Genomic DNA, 14,346 nt, shown 5'->3' with positions numbered 1-14,346 from the left:
TATTTCCTCCATGGTGGGGGAAGCTGTAATGATTTAGTAATCAGTTCTTGCCTACAGTTCACTGCCATGAAATCTTTGGAAGCAATTCATATTGATGAATTGACAACACTTTGAGGAAGGAGAAGTCAGTGAGAGAGACAGCAGATATTGTTATGATTCCATATGAATAACTGCAGGAACTGTGTATAGTAACAGTTTCATCTAGAGCCAGATACCTAGATATCTAGAGCCAGAGCTAGACTCCCACTGAAGTTTAAAGTTAAAGACTTATAATATCTATATCTAAGGGTATTATATTGCTGCCCAGCACCCTAGTATCTGAACAGCAATAGCAAAGTCCCTAGCAGACCTCCTGGATTCTTAGGCACTTTTCCATTTTTGGGGTCATAACTATACTTAGGATAGGGATTTTGCTCTCCAGAGAAGTGGGATAGAACATTACATTGCCCATGGTGTGATGGGCATGACTTAACAGAAGCTGAAGGACTTTTTGCTGTGTTTCTGTAAGAGGTTTCAGAGATAAGCAATGCCACATTGTAGGATTGGTATGTCACCATACTTCAAGAGATGTTTCAACCAGATCCTCTCTCAAAATTATGTTTAAAGACAGTGACCCTGCAGAGATAAATTTGCATTGTGAGAAGTTACAGACACACAACCTCAGTTACTGCTGAGGTACATTTTGAATGTGTGGTTTAGGGCATTGTGTGCTCTGTACCATTTATTCTAAGTTGGGCCATAAATCTCTGCAAAAACCAATGAGAATGAGCTTCACTCTCCCAAAATAATATATTATGCAAAGGAACAGAGAAGTTCTCCCAAAGCTCTATATCACAGCCCTGGTAAAGCTCCCTTTGCTGGACACTCACCAGGCTGCTATGTTTGGGTTCCACTACACTAGACATCTATGCCTTAAGCTGAATAACTGTCCCTTTGCTTGGCCTCTCTGGCACATTTCCTGGACACTGGCTTTCTTTCTGTTATCCCTTTCCAGAAATGGGACCTCCCTGTCCAGTTGCCCTTGGCTCCCAAGACCAGCATTGATGCCTACAGACTCCCCGGTAGCTTGAACAAGACACTTACCCAGAGCTCCCCCCTTGCAGGGACTTTTGGTTACAGTTTACCTGTCCAGGGACATGTGAGAGTTGAAGCACATAACACACAGACTTTGCAAAAGGTTCCAAAGCCAATCACTCTTTACTCTAGACAGTATAAGAAATATACAGATCTAGACAAAACAGCACACCTATACTGATCTCCCTGCCTCAGTTGCCTTACTCCTTTTGAGTATTTTTTGGTCCTACCCCAGAGTCCCTTACAGAATCCAGGATCCCCACTCTTGCATATGGCTTCTTCTCCAAATCATGGAGTCTCTCTTTCTCCAGCCAGCTTCCTCCTTCAGCTGGTCCACAGTTAAAAATAATCCCTCTACTATAAAAGCATGCCCCTCGGTCCCTCTCTCCTGCCCAAGCTTCCTTTGTTTGAATCCCTCTGAGTCTTTAAAGATGAGCACTATCACCTGGCTGCTTTGTTTACGTGTGTGTGTGTGTGTGTGTGTGTGTGTGTGTGTGTGTGTGTGTGTGTGTATTTTCCACTCTTCAGCCACCAGCTTCCTTCAATCCACGTGGGTAGAACTGGTTTTCCCAGCTCACTACCCTCCTTTGCATACCCATTGTTCAACCAGAGCCCAGTCATTAAGGTGAAGAACTTCCTTCATTTGCTCTGCAGCTTCTTCCAAACTGGAAAGGGATAGTGGTAGGGAGGGAGAGGTGCAATACATATCAGGGATCCTGTTAACTCATGGTTGACTCACCATATACTGAGGCATTCAATGATTCAACAATTTCATAAAACCAACCAGAATTTGTTAAGTATCAGAGGGGTAGTCGTGTTAGCCTGGACCTGCAAAAAGCAACAAAGAGTCCTGTGGCACCTTATAGACTAACAGACGTATCGAAGCATAAGCTTTCGTGGGTGAATACCCATGCGTCTGACGAAGTGGGTATTCAACCATGAAAGCTTATGCTCCAATACGTCTGTTAGTCTATAAGGTACCACAGGACTCTGTCACTTTTTACAGAATTTTTTAGTTGTACATAGACAGTTCCCCCAAGTTGTAGAGGGATTTTGATTTCAGAGGCTTTATCATTTTTGATATATACAGTTTGGAAAGGATGAGAAATAAAAGCCAAAAAGTAAGATGTAGGACTGAAGCAAAAGGAAAGAGACATTCTATACATTTACGGAATTATTGTGCAAAGTCAGCATTCTGTCATATGGGATTTTTTCCTAGCTCTCAAAAAGAAAAGCTGCCTATAATTTCCTATCTGTGTAGATCATTTTGTGCCATCTGGATTCTATTCCATTTTTCAGGCAACAAATATGTTCATTCCTGTTTAAGCTTGACGTGTTAGTTGCAAAGATCTCAAATTTAATTATGGTATTATTGTAGTATTGCTAATTCAGAAGAAACATTGAACTTCATTAATATTAGATTCTCAAGAGATAATCAGATTCCACGTCTTCTGACTGTACGTTATTAATGCCTCATAAGGAATGATTTATGGACTAATCATTCAGGAATTCTGTAAACTTTATATACAAGGGATGGAATTCATCCACAGGGGTTGATCCTGCACCCATTATAGTCAATTGCAAAGCTCCCATTGATTTCAATGGTGCAGGATCAGACCCGTAATGCAAAGAACCCTTCATGGCACTGGGTCTTAATGGAGGCAAGAGTGGCAGGTCTACAAACACATGCTAGCCTTTTATTTCAAAATGCAATGTTGCAGCACTCTGGGGCAGAACCTCAACTGTGTAAATTATCATAACTCCACTGACTTCAATATGTCAGTATATCAACAGAACCCAATCTTAATCTGTGCTGCTATCATATCACAGAGCAATATTAAAAGAAGAAATGTGAAGTCTCCATGAGAGGGCATGCAGTGCATTTCTCCTCCAACAGTCTGTGCTGAGTTCCAAGAACAAAAATGGCTGAAATCTGAACATAGGGAGAATGCTTAAGATATAAAAGGTATAGTACACAGAAAACAAGAAGCTCCATACTAATTTCATAGACACAGACATCACAACTACCACGAATGAAGAGTAACTCTAGGCAGTTTATATAAGATAAGAACCAACAGTACAATTTTAAAACTGAAAATTATTTAAGTGTCAGAACCTCTTGGGTTTGCAAAACCAGGCTGGAACTCTGATGAGAACAGCTTTAACATATGGGTTGGAAATACTATAAACTGCCTCACACAGAAATCCTCCACTTTCAGTCCCAACAGGATGTACAAAGGGCAGAAGAGGACAAAAATGAAAAACAATGGAAATAAAAATCAAGAGTTTCTCAAAACTCCTAGAATGGTGGTTTCACTTCAGTTCGTTTTGCTGAAAGTCTGAGGCAGACTATTTTTGTTTCTTTCAAACTTGTTCACCCCCTGACTTTATCACATCTCTTTCCTTGCAATAGCGCTGTTCAAAAACAAACCAAAAAATCAATTAAAAACAAAACCCCAAAAGCCTACACGGGTTTATCTGGTCAGAAAGCTTCATGTATTTAAAGACCTCCTAACCTTTGAGAAACAAACTTGAGTTTTAAATCTGTATGCTTACTGTCTCCTAACTTGGTGAATCTAATTTTAAATGTAAACAATTAGACTCTGGCCTCATTTGTAATACCAGAGGCTAACTGTTTAAATAGTTTATTTCATTCTTTATTGATTTTTGCTTTTTCCTCCCCGCTTTTCAAGAAAGGTGCATTTCTTTTTGACAGATTCTATTTTACAAAATCCCTTAGTATGGCTCTGGGGCATGAGGGCTATTTTACATTAATTCTCCTGAGTGACATTTAAAGAAAAATGTTCTTAAAGTACTTTAACATAGGACTGAACCTGAAATGGAGTTCTGCCTGGCACTGGAACTACATTACTCTGAGCAAGTCATTTAGCCTCTCTGCCTCAGTTTCACCATTCGTTACATGGCATTAATACCAATTTATCTCAACAGGGCATTCATTAGTGCAATACGCTCTAAAAAAAATCTGCCATATATGCTAACAAATGTACACACCTAAGACTTTACGGGGGTCACTCTACAGCATTCCTTGGTCTTCTAGACTTTCAGATGGACAGAACTATGACCACCCTGCTCCAAAAGCAGACCCCTGTTAACTGAGCTAAACGAGATTCAGTTATCTGTTGGCAATATAAGACCTATGAGCTATAGCTGAGCTATTCTAATTCCAGCCAGGAGAGGTGGAACACAAGTTCATTAGGATACAGTATATAATGACACAATTGGATTGTTTTTCAGTTGGCTTTGGTTTTTATTGTAAATTCGCAGTTCTAACCTTCAGAATACATTTAGTACAGTTCCCCTAATAGATGTGTGCTCTGTATTTTTAAAGCTCTTGCCTGCTTCTTGGAGAAATACCTTCCATCTCTGGCTCGAGCAAAAAAGAGCATATTGATTTGGAATGCACCCATGCAATGGCATGTTTGGTGGGGCCCTACTGTGCCTCCTCCTTTCCCACAATATGTTTTCTGGAGTTGGGAAGTGTCTCCGATTTATTGTGCACTCCTTTACACATCTTTGGTCTACAGCGAACAGGTTTTTCTGCCTTCTGAGTCAGATTCCATTCAAAACAAAGACTGCTCTTGGTAGTTTAATAGAGAAACTGCTCTGCCTGATCTCCCTACACAGAAACATACACTTTTTTTTTTGCTCATTTGCAGTTACTACCCCACTCGGTCAGGGTAAAATAAATCACCCATGATCACTGTTTCATCCTTTCATCTATCTACTTTTATGTGCCCATCACTGTGAGTATTGAGTATTTGCTGCTGTTCTTTTCCATTTCACCCTGGAGACCAATAGGTCTAAGTACCCTCCTTCTTACCTCCCCCCTAAACCTTTTACTTTACCATCTGATGCAGTCATGCTGCAAATGTTATTTCTTTCATTGAACCTCTCTCTCCATGGCCACAGCTTTACCTGTCCTGCTGGCCATCTTTATCCATTTCATATCCTGGTGATTTAACTTGTTACTTAGTTTCCTGGCACAGCTAAGTCTTGGCTAATTAACTGATACGTCCTGATCCTATGAAGATTATGCACATGATTAACTTTATGCACTGCGAGTAGTCCCACTGATTTGGTTTGTAAGTCTTTGCAGGATTGGGACAATAATATTCTTATCTTAAATACAAGTCCAGTTATCTTGTTTTCTATATATGAATATAGGAGCAGAGCTGTTGCTAGACCCCTGAAAGCAGCATTAATCAAAGATATGTCTATAGGGTCCATTATGTTTCTCTTGCGTTTCCAGTGTAATATTAATATTCTTTCAAGAGATAGTAAAAATAAAAATCATATTGTGTATTAAGAGAATTAACATCACCTTAGACAATTAAAACTGAAAATTTTGAAAATCTAATTTACTTTTCAACATTTATATTGTTTTTTGTACATTTCACACAGCTTGGCCGATGAAACTATAAATCCACTAATGTTGAGAACAATGGTATTTAGGAGTTCAGAGTACTACAGGGGAATCATTAAAATAAAACCTGTTTTCCTTTTGATTTTTTGTTAAAAATCGAGGAAGTATTTATATTAGCTCTTTTTAAAACTCGCTGCGTCAAAACCAAAATTTTGGGATTAAACGAAATTGTCAAAAATTCCTTTATTAAGTTACTGCCACAGTTCCTAACTGTGGGTCAAGGGACCACAGGTCATTTTTAAAGAGCTGGTTGGTCACATGGTGCCAGTTCTCCTCAGTTCTGGCTGAGAGAAACAGAACTGATGAGAAAAAGAGGATGTGATTAACTTTCCCCCAAAAGGAAAATCTACTTAACTGCACTGAAAACAGCTAAAAATACATAAATACTACTCTCCCAAGTGTAACAATTACAGCAGTGCATTACAAGGATGGTATGTGATTGTCTTCTAGATGCCTTCACTCCCATTTGCAATATCAGTACTAAGGGGTGTCCCATACTATAAACAAATTGGGAACCCTTGAGCTACTTAGTGCAGTGCCCAGAAACCATTTTGTAAAGGAGTTGTAGAAATGCATTTTGTTATTCTATGGAAGAACATAGGGTTAATTACACACAAGGGAACTCCTCAGATCCTGTAGTCACTATGTGACCCTTAGTGGTTGTCTTAGGATACCTTCATCGGAAGGCATCATACACACTAAATGTAACAGGACAGTCTTCAAGAATATTGAATGCATGTTCACATAATAACTGAAGATCTATTAGTGTGTGCTTACTGAAATGAGGAAATATATGTACATATTTAGTTGTCTGAAAACCCCAGTAATGGCTCTCACTTCATTGCATCTTTTCATTCAAAGACTCACTTTCAATCCAGTCACTTGCTATTTCTCCATTACTGTTGTCTGGCTCTAAAGCACTAGTTGCTTTTATCAGTGAATGTACATCTAAAGAAAAAGGTGTCATGTTCACTGCATTTAGAAAAATTAATGGTTTAATTAAAATACCACATAGCTCTTCACAAAGGAGGTCAGCATCATTATGCTTATTTTACAGGTGACTTGTTCAAGCTTTCCCAGCAGGCCAGTGGCAGTCAGGTATAGAACCCAGATCTCCTGAGATCCAGTCCAGTGCTCTATCCACTGGGCCATAGTGTCTCCAAATAAGTAGTAAATGATAAAGCTCCCTTCCCCCCCAACTTCTAGTACAAGCTAATTGACCAACACAGCCACCATACTTTGAGCACGTAGCAAATTAAAATTGGGTGACATCACAAGCGTACCCTCCTCAGAAGCATGGAAGACATCAACTAAAAAGAGAAGAAAACAGAAGAGCATACCAATTAGAAAACTTGAGGGAATGGCAGTGGAGATATACATAACAACTGTCACTATATTCCAACGTACCAAATACATTTAGATTCATTGACATATTGCTCTCTATATGTATAGTTCTCTATATGCAAGAGCAAATAACTGGCATCTCACCATATGGTAACAGTTAGCAACTTTATAATGGCTGGCATCTCAATGACCTTCCAAGTATTTAAAATAATTATCTGGTCCTTTTTATCACTCAGAGAGACCATGAAGTGACTTTAAATGCCTCTCAGATGCCATCGGACAGATTAGGATTTAAGTTACATTTTAAACAAAACTCCAGGAGTTTGGTGTGGAGGAAAGTTAAACCTGCTATTAAGGAGAGAGGGGATGAGTTGTCAATTGCCTTTTCCTACTTTGCTGTAGGTTTGCCAGCATTTTGAAGCTCTGTTGATTTGATTTTCATTGCTGCCTGTTTCCCTGCTCTTAGTGTTTATCCATGAAAGGTTTGTTTTCTATTGATTTTCCCCCCTACGTTTTTTGTATACGTGCAGTACAAGATATGTGTTAGCAGTCAATACAGGAAGACACAGAATCAAAAACAATTGTTAAGTCTCTTCTTTTGCCAGCTCACAAGCAGGCACTGGGGCCAATAAGCATATGTCCGGTGGAGCATTTTTAATTCAACTATATAACACAGAAAAAAAATCAGTTTCACATCACCACAGTTACAGTAGTCACTCAAATTAGTGGCTATTGTCATCTGCCATGTAACCTTGACCCATGTCATGTGATAGTAGCTCTGGCTCAAGTCATGTGGCTGAAGCCAGGAAACAGATCTCTTTTGATCTGCATTTGTGTGTGTGTGTGTGTGTGTGTGTGTGTGTGTGTCACATCTTTGTAACAACCACGCCATACAGGTGGGGAAAGGAAGAATATTGTGTTGGTATGGTTGGCCTGATTATACTATCTAAAGCTGAGATATAAATATTCCATCACTGAAAATCCCCAGTTTCTCAAGATGAATAATGCACTCTAGGAATTGTTATACAGAAAGAAAAAGATCCATGCATTTGTTACAACTCTGACAAAATCTACTCTCAAAGTGCAGTAAGAGCCACATTCATAGCCAACCCTGATGTAAATACTAAAAAAAAAAAAAAAGGATAAAAAACTCAAATCTTAAAGAACATTGGCAACTTATTTTAAACATGCAGACAGGGCAAGAACCTTGTAGGACATTCAGTCTCCAACTGATGGCTATATTGGTGAATCCCAAGGAAAAAGTAACTGTTTTCTTGACTGGTCAATAGATGAGTCACACCTTCCCGTCCCTTGAACAGATCACTGCCTCCCCAAGCAGGCAAGCCCTATAAGTTGAGAAACACTGTTAGAGAACATCCTTACACTCTACACCGACCCTTGTGGTTGGCAATACAGTTCCTTTCTATTTAGTCACAACCTGATAGTAAATGTCTCACACCCCTTGGTTGGCCTTTACCTTCTATGAAGCCCTATGATGACAGTAGTATAGGACAGAAAAAAGAGCTATTTACTTAGGTCTCCCATGTTTAAAATCCATGCAGACAAAAGCAGTCAGCTGCATGCCCTTAGCTGCTTTATCATTCTCCCCTGTGTTCCTGTCTCAATTCTGCCTTCAGTTACGTGAGTACAACTCCCATTGAAGTGAAAGGGACCTTTTCAAGGGCCAGCCACAATTGCATTCTGGACTTTCCACCATTAAGGGACTGTTCCATGCTCGTGCTCCAGGAGGAACAAGCCACACAGAACCAGCGTGACAGAAACTATGGCCCCACTCTCCTGGCACACACAGCAGGGGAGTGCAAAGTGTGCAAGGGCACAATCCCTCCTGATGCTCCCATTGGAGCAATGCAACGCCATCGCCATTTAGGGCTGTGCCTTAAATGGCACAGATTTCCTACCTTCAGAAGAGTCTTAAAACGATCACATTGTTATTTCTAAGCAGCAGGCTCTTCTGCTTCTTTCCAGTTCTTTTAAGATCCTCTAACATTTGAAATCTCTTGTATTATGCTTTAAATGTTACACATGCTACCTATTAAGATCTGCTGATTCCACTCCCACAGCAGCAACTCTAAAGCCCATCTAACAGTGGAGAACCAGGACTATAGCTTGCCTTTGTCCCAGAGTACTAGAGCTACAGCCAGGATTATTTATACTGCATTCTTATTTAAACTAGCAGAGTGATTCATGTTCCCAGGACCACTTCACACGTGTCAGAAAGAAGAGGGTCAAGGAGCTCAATGAATTGAGAAAACAGTGAACACTGCATCTTTTCAAGAGGTGATGAGTGCCACTCTGCCAGTGCCACTGCAAATAGCAAGAGGGAGAATGACAGCAGTGTCAGCAGAGCTCAGAGCCTTATCTCACAGGAGAAGCCACCAGACAGATACTTCATGGAAAACTAGAGATGAAGGAGAGTGGAAGATCACTGTTCTTGGGGCATACTGCTACATTCATTCTGCAAACAGCAACCAACATTTGTTATAGCTACTTGAGCAAGTCGAGTACTCATTTATGAAGCCAATAAAACTCTCTGCAGTGTGTTTGCCTGGATCAGTAGAGTTTATAATATTCAGAGTGAATATATTCAGGATTCATTTTTCACCTCTGTGACCTTTTGAGTTGGTAATTTCTCATAAAGCAAACTCATTATTTTAGATGCGTTATAGCAGCCCTCAAGTCCAGAAGATGTGTGTATAAATACCGATTATAATAAATACTTGTGCTTTCTCTAGCACGTTTCATCCATGGGTCTCAAAGCACTTCATAAATATTAAGTTTTGACACCCTTGCATGGTGTACGGGCACAGAGACACAATTCTGGCCACATCTGTAATACATGCTACCTCTGGGGTTGAACACAGCAATTGATGAACAGTCTACAGTTGGTTTAGGAAGCGAATACTGGATCTGTCTGAAACTGTAGGCAAACAAGAGGCAGTGCTAGAATTTGGCCATGTTACCTGGATTAACACACGACCCTTAGCAACATCCAACAACATCCTAATGTAAGAAAAACAATAAGAACAAAAGTCAAGGCTGCACAACAGAGAGCACAGTAGGGGTCTCTCTGAACAGGGAGAAGCAATACTGAACAAACTGGCTGCTGTCACTGCACATGGGCACTGGGTTTTGGGGTTGTTGTTTTTTTAAATGTAAAGGTGCAGTAGACAGAAAAAGGCATCCCACTTCATAATTTTAGCTCCTGATTGAGGTGGCTGTAGTTATGCATCTCACCCAAAAGGCATTCATGTTAGCAGGCATTCTGCACAAAAAATCAAGGGTAGAATGTGTCCTACAGCTTTTACTACTAATTTAGGCTGGGTTTTTCAAATGCACCTGTATGACTTAGGAGCACAAATCTCAGTGAAAGTCACTTAGGCACTTCTATATTATATTAAGTAGATTTTGCAACTGATCCAATTCTCTTTCCCAGTGCTCTGCCCTGGCACCTCTAGGCTTGATTGATTGATAGATATATAGATTATATATATATATATATATATATATATATATATATATATATATATATATATAGAGAGAGAGAGAGAGAGAGAGAGAGAGAGAGAGAGAGAGAGAGAGAGCGCGCGCACTAGCACCTCTTTCATTACAAATTAAGCACTGCTCTTTCCTCAGGAACAGAAAGAAGCAGGACTCTTTAAAACCAATTACCCCTTTCAGGCTAGTTTGTTATGTTCTTCTTCTGGAGATGGAATGAATTGCCCAGCTGAGCACTTCTACTGTAACTGACTGAGCCAAATATGAGTGAGGTCCAATATAGTTCTCTGCTCTTTGACAGTAGTTGTGGTGTTCAGTGATCAAGTGTTATATGTTGTTGTTAAGTGGATCAAGTGTTGAAGGAAGAGTATAGAATCATAGAAATGTAGGGCTGGAAGGGACCTTGAGAAGTTATCAAGTCCAGCCCCCCCAGTGCTGAGACAAGACCAAGTAAACCTAGATCATCTCTGACAGGTGTTTGTCCAACCTGTTTTTAAAAACCTCCATGACAGGGATCCCTTGGAAGCCTATTCCACAGCTTAACTACCCTTATGTAAGGCCGACAGACCCCGGTCGCGGGGATCGAACCGGGGACCTCTGGAGCTTAGCCTCTACAGCATGAGCTAAAAGCCAACTGGCTGTTAGTAAAGGCTGTAGCACATACTCATTTTATCTCTCTCTCTCTCTAAGTGGTCTCACTGCCACTAGATGGGACAGACCACCACACCCAGGAGGTATGTGGGTTACACTTAGAGTAGAAAGTTTTTCCTAATATTTAACCTAAATCTCCCTTAATCTGCTTTAAGTCCATTACTTCTTGTCATACCGTCCATGGACATGGAGAACAATTGATCATGGTCTCTTTAGAACAGCCCTTAAGGACAGTAGTCCCCAAACTTTTGAGGGTCGCACGCTCAACTTGCCCCTGTCCGTGCCCCCCAGAGCCAGGGCCAGGAGCAGGGGTGGACAGAATAAGGGCACAGAGGCTAGGGCCATAGCTAGGGGTGGGTCTGGGGCTAGGAGTGGGTCTGGGGCCAGAGCTGCAGCCAGGGGCAGAGCCTGGGGGTGGGGGCAGGAGCAGAGCCACGTACGGGCTGCGGTGGGTGCCAACAGCCGATCCTAGATTCGCCCCACCCTTGTCCCCGGGCCAGGAACGGAGCCACAGCGCGGGCCAGCAGCTGGATCTTTGGCCGGGTGTGGAGCCATGCCAAGGCTGTGGGCGGGGCCAGGTGTGTGGTCGTGGCTGGTGGTGAGACTGAAGCAGAGCTGGGGGTGGGTGGCACTCCCTCCCCACCCCCTATCAGGGCTGGCTCAGGCCCTCCCATAACCCCCCAAACATTCCTTCATGCCCCCCAGGGGGGCACACCCCACAGTTTGGGGACCTCTGCCTTACGATATTTGAAAACTTATCAGGTCCCCCCTCAGTCCTCTTTTCTCAAGACTAAACATGTCCAGTATTTTTAACCTTTCCTCACAGGTCAGGTTTTCTAAACCTTTTATCATATTGGTTGCTCTCCTCTGGACTCTCTCCAATTTGTCTACATTTTTCTTAAACTGTGGCACCCAGAACTGGACGCAGTACTCCAGCTGAGGCTTGGCCAGTGCCATATTATCTCCCATGCCTTATATACAATATTTCTGCTAATATCATTCTGGGGTTTATGTCTTTGTTTTGCAACTGCATTGCATTGTTGGCTCATTCAATCTGTGATCCACTATACCCCACAGCTCTTTTTGAGCATTACACTGCCTAGCCAGTTATTCCCTATTTTGTAGTTGTGCATTTAATTTTTCCTTCCTAAGTTAAATACTTTGCACTTGCCTTTACTGAATTTCTTCTTGCTGAATTCAGACCAATTTTTCAATTTGTCAATGTTGTTTTTAATTCTAATCCTGTCCTGCGTGCAACCCCTCCCAGCTTGGTATCATCCACAAGTTTTATAATCACTCTCTCCACTCCATTATCTAAGTCATTAAAGAAAATATTGAATAGTACCAGACCCAGGAGAGACTCCTGTGGTACCCCATTAGATATACCCTGCTAGTCTGACAGCAAACCATTGATAATTATTCTTCGAGTACGGTCTTTCAACCTGTTGTTGGTACCCACCATATAGTAATTTCATCAAGACCACATTTCCCTAGTTTGCTTATGAGAATGTGGGACTGTATCAGAAGCATTGTAAAATCAAGATATATCATGTCTACTGCTTCCCCCTCATTCACTAGGCCAGTGACCCTATCAAAGAAGGAAATTAGGTTGGTTGTGCATGATTTGTTTGTGACAAATCCATGATGGCTATTCCATTAATCCTACTATCTGCTACGTGCTTACACATTTATTGCATAATAATTTCCTCCAGTACTTTCCAGGTATCCAAGTTAGGCTAATTAGTTTATAATTCCCCAACTCCTCTTTGTCCCTCTTTTTAAAGACAGGTACCATACATGTTTGCCCTTCGCCAGTCCTCTGAGACCTTTCCCATTCTCCAGGAATTCCGTCTGTGGGTTGAGGAACAAACATGACAAGGTGAGAAGTGTGTTCATTGGCAAGCACCTTTCTGCTGGCTCTCAGCTACAGAAAGGAATTTTCTTGGAAACATTCTTACTTGTAGTAAACACTGTTGCGTGGGATGGTATCTGTGTCTAATGATGTGGTAGTTGCCATGGAAAGTGCAGTGCATGTTTTGTGAACAGCAGAGAAGAAAAAAATCCTCATTAAAAGAAAGATTAAATGGTACAGTAAGTCTGGCTGTGTGTTTGTAATCTAGTCAGTGGTTGCCCTTCTCAAACCATAATGGAGTAAGAGCTAGTTGTATCTACAGGAAGATAGATTCAGTGAACCTGTAGAGCAGGGGTGGGGAACCTATGGCCTGCGGGCCCGATCCGGCCCATTGCTTAATTTCATCTGGCCCGCAGCAAGTTTTGGCACCTCTCCTCTCCCCATCCCCGAGGAGCTGTGAGCGCAACTCGCCCTGCTGCTGGGGGGAAATCCCAAGCCTACATGCCCAGTTGAGCGGGTGAGTTGATCATTTTATATTTCTTTCTCTCTAAAAAAAAAAAAAAGAGACAAAACTAAACTAAACTAAGTTGCTTTTTTACTTGTGTGTGGCCCATGATTGATTTTTTCTGTGGGTCAATGGCCTGTGACAGAAAAAAGGTTCCCCACCCCTGCAGTAGAGCAATGCTTATTTAGCCATGGTGGGTTTCACATTTCTTGAGTAAATGGATGGAAAACTCTATGTAAAAAGAATGTGACTTCTTAGCCAAACAAATTAGAGCTAGCATATGTGATTTACACACAGCCCTGGGTAGGGGGGCCATTCTGCCCTGGTGAATCACTGGAGGAGACTGTACTTCAGAAGGCATCATCTCTCCAGAGTTCTCCACGGCAAACAGACGGTGAGCACTCTGTGCCATGCATTAGGATTGTACCAATGGCTCCTCTATGTGCTCCTGCCCCACTCTGCAGCCTAGGGTTATGGGGTGAGGTAGGGTCGAGTCATGGCTTCCTACCAATAATAGGAAAGAAATAGAACCATTTCTTCAAACCTGTATTGCTCTATCTGCTTTTGGCACTGGATGGCAAATGGGGAAGCGTCCACATGTGGATAGTTCTGAATGATGAATAAAGAGCCATGGACCTAAGAATGTGGTAACCCCACCATAGAAAAACATACAACAAGCACCACAAGCCATACTGGTATGCTGCAGGTTCAAACAAGAGATCAACTTCATATGAAGAATATGACAAGAAAGCCTATGTCCTGAAAATTTTGCTCAAAGTCAGATCAATAATCATCAGATTTTGAATTGAGAGAACAATCTACGAAGCTATTAAAACTGCTTGAGTATTTAAAGAAATGGATATATGCCTTCTTGATGTCCTTGGAATCAGTGAATGCAGATGAACAAGTTCGAATAAACTATACTTTAGAGAAACAAATCAGGCCATCATCTACTCCAGG

General features: G+C 41.4%; 1 protein-coding gene across 1 annotated transcript in view; it reads left to right on the top strand.

Annotated features, from left to right (window-relative positions):
• The window catches only part of AKAP7 (A-kinase anchoring protein 7), a 164,646-nt gene extending 155,196 nt beyond the window's left edge, over nt 1-9,450 (top strand). The window contains exon 8 of the mRNA XM_034765653.1: nt 9,078-9,450. Coding sequence (XP_034621544.1) covers nt 9,078-9,124 — 47 coding nt within the window. The 3' untranslated portion in view covers nt 9,125-9,450. The remainder of the gene's footprint in view (nt 1-9,077) is intronic.
• Nucleotides 9,451-14,346: the final 4,896 nt, after the last annotated feature.

This window comes from Trachemys scripta, chromosome 3, assembly GCF_013100865.1.
Source record: "Trachemys scripta elegans isolate TJP31775 chromosome 3, CAS_Tse_1.0, whole genome shotgun sequence".
Lineage (NCBI taxonomy): Eukaryota > Metazoa > Chordata > Testudines > Emydidae > Trachemys > Trachemys scripta.
This window is presented reverse-complemented; position numbering and strand designations above follow the sequence as displayed.